A 14,236-nucleotide genomic window follows, 5' to 3' on the forward strand; every position below is an offset into this window, starting at 1 on the left:
TGGGGTGTCTGCTGATTCATCCTCCTGTCCCTCTGTATTCGCTGCCCTACAGTGCCCAGCAGTGTGCAATAAGCATTAGCCAGGGCCCAGCACATTGCTATGAGCTTCTTCTCTTTAGAGCTGTCATTGCAATTTTCCTTCAGATATTTCCACAGCTCAGCTGGATTCTGAATTTGTTCAGGGGGAAAATTCCAAACTATCAGGGCAGAGAATTCCTTCAGGGTTTGGCCTATATGCTCCCACATTCCACACTACTCAAGATTTTCCACAACTGGGGCATATGTCTGGACAACCTCTCTGGAAATCTCAGCTCTGGTTCTAAATGTGCTGCACGTCTTATGGAGGAGAGCCAGCAGAATTTAAAAAAGAAAATATGGTATCTTTAACACCCAGAGGGAACGGAATATCCTCAAAATGTGATGTGCTACATCTGAAGAGGAAGAAGGAAGTAAAAGGCTGGGAAAAATTATCCCCTACTTTTCCCCAAACACACTGCATGTAATTGTTAATAATCCCCCAAAAAAGCTGCAGAGACCAGCACAGGAAAACAGCAGAGAATACACATTCCAAATAACTCTCATTGCCTCTGATGTTACCTTTCCATAAATTATTAGCTCTGACCATATCAATTACACAGCATAATATCATAACGTAATACATATCATAACACAGCAATTCTGATTTGTGTCTTTGATATGAAGAAGATACACACCAGGACCAGGTTTGCCAGTGTATATGGATAAGAACACATACCTAGGTGCCAGGAAGCTATTATGGAACCAGACAGTATGGTGGCCACTGACGGTTGTACCCAATAAAAAGTCTTTCAGACAAGAATGTTATTTTTTTATTTTTCACTTTCTCTTACCCCCTTAAGTTGGGCAACAAATTTTGTCTCATTTTGAGACAATTTAAAAGAGAGCCGTCTGGCTTATTTCCTTTAGACTTGCAAGAATCTCTTTTCTCCAGTAAAAGGAATGAATACCAATAAATGAAAGTGGAAAAAAACAACAAACCCCCAACATTTTATTAACAAACCAAATGCCAACAGGCAGGAAAAAATAAAAAATTAAACAACTTGTACATATCAAAATGTTAGACCTCATGTAATAAACGCCAATCACTTGCCTTTTAAAATTTTAAAAATTTAATAAGGAATAAAAAATTGGTTATAAAAAAAATAGTAATACAAATGTAATAATAATAAAAGTTAAACAATTTTAGAGTCAGGACAAATCATGAGACAATAATAGCAAAGAAAGGTAGCCTGGGCCACGACCCCCCTCCCCTTCCAGACAAAGGCTAGTCAGGAGAAGGGCTCCCTAGAGAGAAATCTCTCTCTTTTTCAGGAACCTCCCCATGACTATGCATATTTTATTTAAAACAATGTTTTCAACTGTTACTTGTCTTTCAATTCCCTGGCGTCTGCAAGTCTGGTTTAAGTTCTTGAAGAGGTTGCTTCTCTTGATAATGAAGCCATAAATTCTTCTTCACTAGAAGGTTTAGGAGTTCTTGTAACTGTTATCTTTGTGCAAAGAATATCTTCTCTCTTTCTTGAGCTAAAAAGAATATCTCACACACATAGCTTCTATTTTAATTACTAAAGCTCAATGTTAATTACTAAACTACATTCATTATATTATTCAAATGTTAATACAGCATAACATTTCTACCTAGCATATCACATACAGTAAATATCTGCGTAGAGCCACACAATATGCCTTTTTCACACCTCACCACTCCACTAGAACAGAAGGAGACCCAAAATTGGAGAATACCCATTCCTGATAAATGATACAAGATGGCATCAACTTCTCCCACTTTGGAGGGCAGGAGCCTCGCAGAGCAGATGAAGGCCCAGCAGCAGACAGAGGCCTTGTGGCTCATCTGACACCGACCTCCTCCCCACAGCAAAAAACAGCAGAACGGTCATGGAAGGCAAAATAGTTGGGCTGGAGCCACTTGGTGTGTCCTCTCCACAGCTTGACGCAGTTCACAGTGGTTTGGGTTGGAGTGGGGAAGTTCTGCTCCTGACGATGTGATGTCGCTGGTCTCGGACAAGCAGCTGCTCAATTCGCCACAAGGCTGCCCAGAATTGGCTACTACAGCTTCCCCAGAATAAGGAAAGGAAAAACTTTTGCCTGTGCAAAAACCAAGCCAGCCACGATAAAAACATGTCACACAAAGCCCTCGGAAATCTGGCTGGGGAGTTTTTAAAAACACCCAAGCAAAAGAAAATACTCCTTTCCTCCCGACCTCATACACACAAACTCCTGGGGTAGCAGAGATACAGTAACAATTTTGGGAAAGTGAGCAGAGAATATTTCAATACACTGTCATAATAAATCACTCCAAGGAACTGAGGCTTAGGCCCAGAGCAGCTGTGGAACCCTGCTCTTCCAACAGTCAGGAGCAGCACAGAAGACACAGACACCAGCTTCAGGAATAAATGTAATTCACTATAATTCAAAACTACAAAGAATTGCAAAAGGATAAGCTAAGCACTGTATCTAATCAGTACTATCAAAGACTGCCTACAGTGATGAAGGAAGACGCATCACAAGTTACCCTAACCCTTGACCATCCTCCAGGTCTGACCATCAAGCAGGGGAAGTCACTGTCCCAGTGAAGGACTGGAGAACCCCTCCCAGCACCGGGGAAATCCTGCAGGTGCCTTCCCCTACAGGCAATGAGATTTCTGACTGTGCTGGGAGAGGGCCCCATTTTTATACTATTGAATAAACAAACTACCATAACTTCTAGTGCAGGATCATCTGGTTTTGTTCTCCTATTGCGATGCTCCCAAGAATTGGAGGGCTCCAGGAGGAACCAGGGTAGTTGTCTGTGATCCTGCACCACAAAAGAAGGCCCGATGTGGCCTTGTCCAGTTTCTTCACAGGGAAAGGCAAATCCATGTTTTGCCAGTGAGCGGATATAGATAACATTTGGTTGGAAGGTTCATCCAGAGGCCACCTTTTGGTCAAGAGCTGATGTTCCTGCTTCAGGCAGGGCCTGTTGATCAGGACTTAGTACTTCAATGCCCCATCCCTGCAAGTGTTCAAGGACAGCTTCTGAGGCAGGCTCTGAGCAACCTTCTCCAGTACAAACTATCCCTCCCTGCCCATGGCAGGAAGTCAGAGCTATGTGATTTCCAAGCTCCCTTCCACCCCAAACCATTCTGTGGCTCACCCATTCGATGTTGGTCCTCCCCCCGTGGGCCCAGTTGCCCAGGCCCCCACAGAGCCCAGAACACGGAACCCACCCCTCTGTGACATCAGCCCCGGGGCCGAGGGCACCACGGGCAGCGCGGCTGCTGCGGGCACTGCGGCTGTGGCTGCGCTGCTGCACGGAGCCCTCAGTGCTTGCTGCTGACACGTGCCTCTGGCAGCCATGAATCGGCTCAGCCTCCTCGTCCTGCTGACCGTGGCCGGGCTGGCCCACAGCATACAGTACCCCTGCGGGTGAGTGGCCCCAGGCCCTGGGAGGGAGCCATGGCAACCCTTGGGGCCTTCCCTGGAGGGGACCTGCCTGTCCCCCATGGCTGGGCCACAGCTTCCCACTCACCATGGGGAAGCCTCAGTTCCTTGGGCAGACACACACCCCATGGGCTTCCCTGGCCTGCTGTGCTTGCAAGCCCTTGTGGGGAGGGCAGAGGGCAGAGCTTCAGCCTGAGCCACAGCAGGCCGTCAGCAGCATGGAAATGACTTTCTGTTGCAGAGGTTCCTGCGGATACCGAGTTTCGCAATCTCCCTACCGCTCCATGACATATTCCTATGGCAACGTGGCTTATGATGACGACATGACACGCGTCGTGGGTGGTGTAGGTGCTGCGGAAGCATCCTGGCCCTGGGTTGTCAGCATCCAGCATCCCGGATCACCAAAACTGGGGCATTGGTGTGGAGGGTCTCTCATCAGTGCAGACTGGGTCCTCACAGCAGCCCACTGCTTCGACAAGATTGAGTAAGGAGGAGCAGGGAATGGGGACAGCCCCACAAAAACCAGCAGGTGCCCTGTCAGCAGCACCAGCTGCTACTCCCATCCCCTTTCCTCTCAGGGAGCCCAGCTGCCACACTGCTCAGGAGAAGCCTGGGCTCCTGCCAAGGCTTCCTAGCAGCTTCCAGCTTGACATTCCCCAGCCTAAACTGTGTGAGGGCACTCACACCTGCCAGAACACTGCTCCCAATCTGCCATGCCAAATGAGATGTGGCAACTGCTGGGCTGCTGTGGTACATGGCTCTGCTCCCTCTCAGCCCTCTCTCCATCCCCTTTCCAGGAATGTCAGCTTGCTGTATGTGGTGATTGGAGCCACCCAGTTCACTAAGCCAGGCCTGGGGGCCGTGGCACGCGATGTCAAGCAGGTGGTGATACATCGGTACTACAAGCGTGTGGACTATAGATACGATGTTGCCCTGGTGCAGTTGGAACGTCCTGTCGAGTGCAGCTCCTACATCCAGCTGGCCTGTGTGGCGGACCCCACCCTAAGAGTCTCAAATCTCAAGAACTGCTGGATCGCTGGCTGGGGTGCCACCACTGCAAGATGTGAGTTCCAAGAGTGACTCCTGGACAGCTAGGTGCACTGGGGAAAGGGTTTGCCTTCCTCCCAGCAGAGGCCAAAGCCAGGCTGCAGGATGTACCCCTCTGCAGAGGTGGGCCTGGCACACTCCCCAAAGGCAGGGAGCAGGGACACAGAGTGCCAGTGCCTGTGTAGAGGCAAAACCATGCCCCAGGTGAAGGGATTCCCCTCAGAGAGGGAAGGAGAAAACCAACATGGTGCTGCTAGGGGCTCACTCCTTTTTCTGCTCATAGCTCAAGATTATAGTGATCGCCTGCAGGAGGCCAAGGTCCAGCTCATCGATGTCAAGCTCTGCAATAGCACTGGCTGGTATCCAGGGGAAATCCACCCGTACAACTTGTGTGCTGGTTACCCACAGGGCACCATTGACGCCTGCCAGGTAGGAGCGTGCCACGAGCCCCTCAGCCCCCAGCAGCACCAGCAGCCCTGGCAGCACTGCCCCAACACTGCCCAGGGCCTGCTTTGCCCGGCCACTCAGTCGCCCTCCCAGCCCCAGCTGCCTCCCGACTGCTGTGGGGGCTTCCCACACACTCCCCATCCCCTCCTGCTTGCCCAGTGCCCCCCTTGTGCCAGAAAGCCCAGAAAGCCCAGCTGGTGCTCTTGGCAGCACAGAGATGCAGATGCCAAGCATCCATCCTCTGCACATCCAGGAGCCCTATGCAGAGAGGACAGACAGAGCACTACCCTACAGGACCCCAAGCCATTCACAGCCAAGCCTCTGCAGGCTCCAGGCCCTGAGCAGAGCCTTCCTCTGCCTGGAATACAGCTCAGGCAGGGGCTGTGAGAGGGGAGGAGACAGCCCCATTGCTGGCAGGGGCCACCAACATGATCTTAATCCTCTGTGCTCCACTGCAGGGTGACAGCGGTGGTCCTCTCATGTGCCAGGACAACGACGCTGAGTACTGGTGGGTTGTCGGAATAACCAGCTGGGGAGAAGGCTGTGCCAGACCGAAGCAGCCTGGAGTCTACACCTCCACTCAGCACTTCTATGACTGGATTGTATACAACATGCGTGTACACGCAATTGAAAGTGCTTCCTGAGCAGCAGGACAGGCAGCATCCAGGGCAGGCTGCAGTGCACCACAACCATTTCCTGCTGGGCAAGGCCTGCTGATCCAAAGGCAGCCTCAGTGTCAAAAGCCTGCTCTGTCCTGACCACGTTCTTCTCCTCTTTACATGCAGACACTGCAGTTGATTTAGTTGTTGAAATAAAGTTACCTTTGTTCACAGGGAACCATCTTTTTAGTGCAATTCCCACTCCAGGGCAAGGCAAGAAGTGCCACACTCGGCAACTGCAGAGTGAGCCTGAGGCACAAAAAGGGACAGAGTGTCTCCAAAGAGCTCCAAAGTGGCTGGTCAGAGAGGAGAGTGCTCTCAGCCACCATGGGCTGGAGAAACCTGGTACATCAAGCCTAGGAAGGGCATAGGACAAAAGCAGACACCTGGGGGACAGTGCTCAAATGCCCGTGGGCTGATCATTTCAGGCCTGGTGTGAGTCTGGGCCTGGTGGAACAGACCTGGGAAAGTGCCAAACGTGACGAGGGAAACTCCTGGAGGTACTTCTCTACAGTTCCATCTGGGCTGCCCTAGTGCTGAGGAAACTCCCCTGTGTGACCATTCCAGGTCATAGGTGGCTCCAGCAACCTGACATGTGCCCTGTTTGATTCCCTGCCTGTGCCACTTTCCCGCAGTTGGAGTGGGTTTCTGTATCTATTCCTGGGGTTCCATCAACAGTCTCACAGATGTCTCATTCCATAAAGAGCCACCAGCTCCTGTTGCAGTTCTCAGTGTTGTCCTGGTTTAAAGGACAGGTGTCTGCCAAGGAAGGCAGGAAGCTCCCTTAGAATGCCAAATGTGACCCCCTTTCTTCCAAATTATTATAACTTTGAAATTACAGGGTTTGAGGCAGAGCTATGAGGACAGGAGTAACAGTTCTTTACCAGTGTGTATAACAAAGCAATCACAGAACAACAGCAGCAGCAGCAACAACAAACAGAAGCAGGAGGCAGCAGGAGCCGTCTCTCGGCGCTTTCCCCTTGGTGCAGTTCCGGGCACGGCCGCCAGGGGCGCTGGTGGCTCCCGGCCGGGCGGGGCAGGGCGATGATTCCCCCGCCTGCAGGGGGCGCTGTGGCGCGGGCTCGGCCGCCGCTCTCCACACGGTGATGGTGGAAGAGAGGGAGAGGGGCTTCCTTTGGAAACCCACGGGAAGCAGCCGGTCTCAGTGCCACTCGGAAAGCTGAATGGACTGCAGCGGGAACCTTGGAGCAACAGGCCAGAAGAGCAGAGGCAGGGCCATCTCGGAGTGACAACAAAGTGTACCAAAGATTCCGGAACAGTGCCAGAAACCACAGAGTGTTCGGGCAGGCACGGAGTATTGGGTTAATGTGCAGCAAAAGAGCCCAAATCAGCAGCAGAAAACAGCACAGCTGGGCAGTGGCTGCCAGGCTACTGCAAGCAGCAGCCCCAGGCAGCTGGGAGACGCGCCCTCTGGGAAGGGGGAGGGAGACAGGGTCCCCTTCGCAGTGAGGCTGGGTGTTGGAAAGGTCCCAGTTCAACAGCTGCTCCTGTGAGCAGAAGCTCACCCACAGAAAGGAGAAGAGCAGTGCAGAACAGAATTCCAGGGTGGCAGTGAATTCACCCCACAGCAGCAGCAAACCTGACCATTCCCCTCCGGCCCCGAGAGCGAGAGAGAGTGAGGAGCTGAGCCCAGCCACTCACGGCTCAGCCAAAATCTCACAGTATCTCTACACTTCCAAAGAGAAGTCCCCTGCTCAGAGACAGGAGCTAACTGCACCCTTCCTCCTCCTCGGCTGCATCTTTTGTCTCTTTTAAGTATCCGTTGTTCCCATCTCTTAAGCAACAAATAGGAGAAAATTCCCCGAGAGAAAGGGGGGGTGGGGGGATGCTGGGCAGGAAGAGGAGAAATCCCAAACTCCAGTAAGTGTCCATTCCCCTGGCCAGTGCCACAGCTCCCTGTGCCCTCTGTCATGCAGAGGGTGCACAGTCTCGGGTCCTGGGCTTGCACCAGCCAGAGCTCAATCTGCAGCTGGCACTTCAGCTGCACCCCCAGCTCACAGCCTGAAATGGATTCCTCAGCAGCTGCCTCCCCCAGAGACTGCACAGCCTCATCCTGCAAGAAGAGGGGCCTAAAGAAAGCAGCAGAGAGCTTTCCTACAAGGGCAGATCCTAAAAGGACAAGGCGCAATGGCTTTACAGTGACAGAGGATGGCTTCAGATGAGATATTGGAAAGGAATTCTTGACTGTGAGTCTGCTGAGATACTGGCATGAGTTGCCCAGAGCAACTGTGGATGCCTGTTTTACATGTAGGCAGGGTCAGCACAGAAGATACAGGTAATTTACTATAATTCAAAAACTGCAAAGAATTGCAAAAGGATAAGCTAAGCAATGCACTAATCAGTACTGTCAAAGACTGCCTACAGTGATGAAGAAAGACACATCACAAGTTACCCTAATCCTTGACCATCCTCCAGGTCTGACCATCAAGCAGGGGAAGTCACTGTCCCAGTGAAGGACTGGAGAACCCCTCCCAGCACCTGGGAAATCCTGCAGGTGCCTTCCCCTACAGGCAATGAGATTTCTGACTGTGCTGGGAGAGGGCCCCATTTTTATACTGTTGAATAAACAAGCTACCATAACTGCTAGTGCAGGATCATCTGGTTTTGTTCTCCTATTGCGACGCTCCCAAGGTCTTGGAGGGCTCCAGGAGGAACCAGGGTAGTTGTCTGTGATCCTACACCACAAAAGAAGGCCTGATGTGGCCTTGTCCAGTTTCTACACAGGGAAAGGCAAATCCATGTTTTGCCAGCAAGCAGATATAGATAACATTTGGTTGGAAGGTTCCTCCAGATGCCACCTTTTGGTCAAGAGCTGTTGTTCCTGCTTCAGGCAGGGCCTGTTGATCAGGACTTAGTACTTCAATGCCCCATCCCTCCAAGTGTTCAAGGACAGCTTCTGAGGCAGGCTCTGAGCAACCTTCTCCAGTACAAACTATCCCTCCCTGCCCATGGTAGGGGCTTGGAGCTATATGATCTTCAAGGCCCCTTCCACCCTAAACCATTCTATGCCAGCTTGATTCAATGTAGTTCTTCCTGCCATGGGCCCCCTTGACACAGGCCACAGAGCCCAGAACACGGAACGCACATGTCCATGACATCAGCTCCAAGGGCCAACAACACCAGGGCTGCTGCGGGCACTGCGGCTGTGGCTGCGCCGCTGCACGGAGCCCTCAGTGCTTGCTGCTGACACGTGCCTCTGGCAGCCATGAATCGGCTCGGCCTCCTCGTCCTGCTGACCGTGGCCGGGCTGGCACTTGGGACATGGGACAACTGTGGGTAGGTGGCCCCAGGCCCTGGGAGGGAGCCATGGCAACCCTTGGGGCCTTCCCTGGAGGGGACCTGCCCGTCCCCCATGGCTGGGCCACAGCTTCCCACCCACCATGGGGAAGCCTCAGTTCCTTGGACAGACACACACCCCATGGGCTTCCCTGGCCTGCTGTGCTTGCAAGCCCTTGTGGGGAGGGCAGAGGGCAGAGCCTCAGCCTGAGCCACAGCAGGTCATGAGCAGCATGGAAATGACTTTCTACTTGCAGAGGGACCTGCGGGCTCCGGGCTGTGCTGTCTGTCTACCGCCCCATGAGTAATTACTACCACAACCTGGCTTATGGCACGACACGCATTGTGGGTGGTGCAGATGCCCTGCCAGGGGCCTGGCCCTGGATTGTCACCATCCAGCATCCCAGGATACCACAACTGAGGCATCTGTGTGGAGGGTCTCTCATCAGCCCTCAGTGGGTCCTCACAGCAGCCCACTGCTTCGACTACCTCAGGTAAGGAGGAGCAGGGAATGGGGACAGCCCCACAACTCCAGCAGGTGCCCTGTCAGCAGCACCAGCTGCTACTCCCATCCTCTTTCCTCTCAGGCAGCCCAGCTGCCACACTGCTCAGGAGAAGCCTGGGCTCCTGCCAAGGCTTCCTAGCAGCTTCCAGCTTGACATTCCCCAGCCTAATGTGTGTGAGGGCACTCACACCTGCCAGAACATTGCTCTCTTTCTGCCTTGCCAAGCGAGATGTGGCAACTGCTGGGCTGCTGTGGCACACAGCTTTGCTTCCTCTCAGCTCTCTCTTCTTCTACCTTCCAGAAAAATTGGCATGGTGTATGTGAGGATTGGGACCACTCAGTTGACTAAACCAGGACCTGGAGCACAACTGCGCAGAATTAAGAAGTTAGTGCGTCATGAACACTATAATAAAAATGACAAAAGTAATGACATTGCCTTGCTACAACTGAGCAGGCCTGTCGACTGCAACCCCTACACACAGCTGGCCTGTGTGGCGGACCCCACCCTAATTGTCTCAGAGCTGCAGAACTGCTGGGTGGCTGGCTGGGGTGCCACCACTGCAAGATGTGAGTTCCCAAGCAAGACTCCTGAGCCATCTCAGCACACTGGGGAGAGGGTTTGGGCTTCCCCACAGCAGAGGTCAAGGCCAGGCTGCAGGATGTACCCCTCTGCAGAGATGGGCCTGGCACACTCCCCAAGGGCAGGGAGCAGGGACACAGAGCGCCAGTGCCTGTGCAGAGGGATAAACAAACCCTAGGGAAGGGGATCTCCAACAAGACAGCCTCGGGGGGACAACTGGGAAGAAGCAACTGAGGGCTCATTCCTTTCTCTGCTCATAGCTCAAGATTATAGTGATCGCCTGCAGGAGGCCAAGGTCCAGCTCATCGATGTCAAGCTCTGCAACAGCAGCCGCTGGTATGCAGGGGAAATCCACACCCACAACTTGTGTGCTGGTTACCCAGAGGGCACCATCGACACCTGCCAGGTAGGAGCATGCCACGAGCCCCTCATCTCCCAGCAGCACCAGCAGCCCTGGCAGCACCACCCCAACACCTCCCAGGGCCTGCTTTGCCTGGCCACTCAGTCGCCCTCCCAGCCCCAGCTGCCTCCTGACTGCTGTGGGAGCTTCCCACACACTCCCCATCCCCTCCTGCTTGCCCAGTGCCCCCCTTGTGCCAGAAAGCCCAGAAAGCCCAGCTGGTGCTCTTGGCAGCACAGAGATGCAGGTGCCAAGCATCCATCCTCTGCACATCCAGGAGCCCTGTGCAGAGAAGACAGACAGAGCCCTACCCTACAGGACCCCAAGCCATTCACAGCCAAGCCTCTGCAGGCTCCAGGCCCTGAGCAGAGCCTTCCTCTGCCTGGAATACAGCTCAGGCAGGAGCTGTGAGAGGGGAGGAGACAGCCCCATTGCTGGCAGGGGCCACCAACATGACCTTAATCCTCTGTGCTCCACTGCAGGGTGACAGCGGTGGTCCTCTCATGTGCCAAGAGGAAAACAGTGACTACTGGTGGGTCGTCGGAATAACCAGCTGGGGAATAGGCTGTGCCAGGGCAAGAAGGCCTGGAGTCTACACCTCCACTCAGTATTTCTATGACTGGATCATATTCCAGATGAGTCTGAGCCCTGATGGAAGTTCCTTTCCAACATCACGGGCATGTAGTCATTTTTTGACCGCTTCACACCTCTGGAGTCATTATATTTTCACCTCACACCCCCCTGAGAAGGCATGGCGAAGACAAACCCCCTATCTGAAATCAACAACTTTCGGTGAAGTTAACTCCTGCCCATTTCTCATCAAGATTCTGGTGGAATTCTTTACTCAAGTGAAGGAACTCTTCCAGCTGATCTTTGGGCAAAACACATCTTGAGGAGCAGGACAGCCATGATCCAGGGCACACTGCAGTGCACAGCGAGTGTTTCCTGCTGGGATAAGGCCTGCTGATCCAAAGGCAGCCTCAGTGTCAAAAGCCTGCTCTGTCCTGACCACCCTCCTATCCTCTGTGCACAAAAGACACTGCAGTTGACATACTTGAAGTAAAGTTGCCTATTGTGACAGGGAACCATCTTTTTGATCCCATTTTGTCTCCTGGGCAAGGCAAAGACAATTGTCACCTGCAGAATGAGCCTGAGGGCAGACCTGCCAGGCACAAAGGGACAGAGTGGCTTCAAAGAGCTCCAAAGTGCCTGGTCAGAGAGGAGAGTGCTCTCAGCCACCATGGGCTGGAGAAACCTGGTACACTAAGCCTAGGAAGGCAATAGGACAAAAGCAGACACCTTGGTGGCAGTGCTCAAATGCCCATGGACTGATGATTTCAGGCCTGGTGTGAGCCTGGGCCTGGTGGCACAGACCTGGGAAAGTGCCAAGCATGACAAGGGAAACTCCTGGCTCGTGACTGGAGTGCCAGTGCCCTAAGGCAGAGCCAGATTTCACAGTAGTAAAGGGGGATTGATGTGCCAGGTGGTCACAGATACTCAAAGGAAGAGCTGGGGTCATTCTGGGGAGAGGAACCTGGCAAGAACAGTAGGAGAGCACAGCAGGAAGGCCATGGAGGGCCAAGAGGAGTGGGCCAACAGCAGCTGCATCATCAAGGCAGGGCCAACCTGGGAGCCAGGGAGAAAAGATCCCTGGGCTTGGCTCTATATTTTCGAGGAGACAAGGGCAGAGACAGGGAGGAGTCAAGGAAGATGAGAGGGCTGTATAATCCCGGCAAATGGAGTGAAGGAGGAATCAAAGAGCCAGCTGCACAGACACAAAGTGCAGCTTGCTGTGTTTCTTTGCCTGAATGCTGCACATAATCACCACAGGATGGGCAAGAAACTCTTTTGCCATCAATTTCCCACAGCAGAATGGCATGGACGATGGTCTGTGATTTAGAAAAAGAGCATCCTTCTTTGTCTACAGTATTCAATTGCTGTATGCCACTGGCCACCCTGGCTTGAGGATGCAACAAGTGCCCTCATTAGTTCAAGCCCAGAACTGCAATAAAACTGGCAGCAAGGGCTTGGAGCCTGCCAGAGGGCATTTCTGTGGCTGATGGGGTCAGCATGGACTGTGCTGCACCTGCATTTCATTGCATCTTCTGTAGGAGGAATGATGCAGCTTGGGCACTTTAGTGCTCACCTGCTCTGGCTGTGACTGCATTGGCTCCTGACCCAAGTGCACACATGCTTCTTGCAGGAGCCCTGTTCCAGAGTGGTTCTGTTTTGGGAACAATCTTGTGGGGAAAAGACTGCAGAGAGCAGGGTAGTGTACAGCCTCATCCCACAAGAAGAGGGGCCTAAAGAAATCAGCAGAGAGCCTTCTTACAAGGGCAGGTACTGATAGTGCAAGGGGCAGTGGCTTTACAGTGACAGAAGGTGGCTTCAGATGAGATCATAGGAAGGAATTCTTGACTGTGAGGGTGCTGAGGCACTGGCATGGATTCCCCAGAGCAGCTGTGGATGCCCCATCACTCGAAGAGTTCAATGACAGGTTTTGAGCCAGGCTCTGAGTAACTGGGTCTAGTGCAAGGTGTTCTGCTCATAGGAACTAGATGATCCTTTAGATCCAATCTATCCTATGATTCTGAGATCTGCGGAGTACATTGAGTAAAACTGCCTTCTTCAGCACCACTGATGATCTCCATCTGTCATTCATTAATGCTAATTAGCATACATAAGTGTGAGTATACTGTCATATGCAGAGCTCTACATTCGGTCTTTGATAATAAGTGAAAATTAAACCAGCAATTTAGTAATAGTTACAACAGACACATCTACACCTTAATGTCAAATGGATACAAACAATCACCTTATCAAATACAGGCATTAGTGCCTTCTGAGCAATGTGGCTAGTACTCATGGGGAGAGAGCAAGAACTGTATACAAAGTATAAATATATATCTAAAAATATAAAAAGAGCTGTCACAAAGTATTGTCTCTTGGGGTATCTGTGACAGACTTAGCTGGCAAGGCGTTGTTGTGAGCTCCCACATCAGCAGGAGGCAGAGTAGGGGCAGGACTAGAAGCATGAGGACTTCTTACTGCTGGCACAGACAGTTTATGAGATTTAGTAAAGGTTGTATTTGAAGAACAGGGAATGGAAAGATGCACCTGATAGTTCTCTTTTCTTTTCATAGTTTTTCTATGGCACTTCTTGCATGTAGAAAAAAGAATTCTAAACCTTTATTTTGGAGAAAAAAACAACATACTGGAGAAATTCCTTCTTTTTTGTACCCCAGCTGGGTGTTCTGACTCACAGCAAAGGCTGGATAGGGGTGAAGACGGGATGGGCCAGACAGCATGTCTCCTCTGATCATTCTGAGTTGGATTAAGTCTGAATTTAAGCAACTTTTTCTCCTCTCTACATACTTAGGGCCACTGCAGGCATCTCCAGCTGAAATTAATCTACAACAGCCTGTGAGGCTTAACAAAATTCTGGATGTGCCTTGTTCCAAATTCATTCTTTGCATCTTGAGGTAATGTGGAAGGCATGAAGACTAGTGTCTCAATCTGACTATTCTTGAGATTTTCACAAAGCCCTCTGAAGTGTTCACTATCCTGGCCTTCAGTTAAAGAATATTTGAACCCAATCTCTAGTTAACCTGAATCCTAAAGTCATCTTACAGGTTTACATTTTTGAAGCAATAAGATTTTTAAGAAAACCTGGATCTTTTAAAATCATTGAATATTTTTGATTAATGCTGTTCCCAAAGAGCCCTATCATTTGCATTTCTTGATTTTTACTCAAGCATGTGATGTAAACAGAGAGACAAGGTACATTCCCATATACACATACTTATAGAGGATGGTAAAAGCCCA

At 51.5% G+C, this 14,236-nt stretch overlaps 2 protein-coding genes across 2 annotated transcripts; both read left to right on the plus strand.

The window, feature by feature from the left end:
- The first annotated feature begins 3,390 nt into the window (after nucleotides 1-3,390).
- On the plus strand, nucleotides 3,391-5,614 carry LOC134547793 (acrosin-like). The gene is made up of 5 exons (XM_063391914.1): nucleotides 3,391-3,461; nucleotides 3,718-3,960; nucleotides 4,274-4,539; nucleotides 4,807-4,952; nucleotides 5,429-5,614. Exons 1-5 carry the CDS (start codon nucleotides 3,391-3,393, stop codon nucleotides 5,612-5,614), a joined length of 912 nt encoding a protein of 303 aa, XP_063247984.1.
- A 3,241-nt stretch (nucleotides 5,615-8,855) lies between these two features.
- On the plus strand, nucleotides 8,856-11,304 carry LOC134547794 (acrosin-like). The gene is made up of 5 exons (XM_063391915.1): nucleotides 8,856-8,926; nucleotides 9,184-9,420; nucleotides 9,733-9,998; nucleotides 10,272-10,417; nucleotides 10,894-11,304. The coding sequence occupies exons 1-5, from the start codon at nucleotides 8,856-8,858 to the stop codon at nucleotides 11,302-11,304; spliced, it is 1,131 nt and encodes a 376-aa protein (XP_063247985.1).
- Nucleotides 11,305-14,236: the final 2,932 nt, after the last annotated feature.

The sequence above is a fragment of the Prinia subflava genome, chromosome 2 (genome assembly GCF_021018805.1).
Source record: "Prinia subflava isolate CZ2003 ecotype Zambia chromosome 2, Cam_Psub_1.2, whole genome shotgun sequence".
In the NCBI taxonomy this organism is placed as follows: Eukaryota; Metazoa; Chordata; class Aves; order Passeriformes; family Cisticolidae; genus Prinia; species Prinia subflava.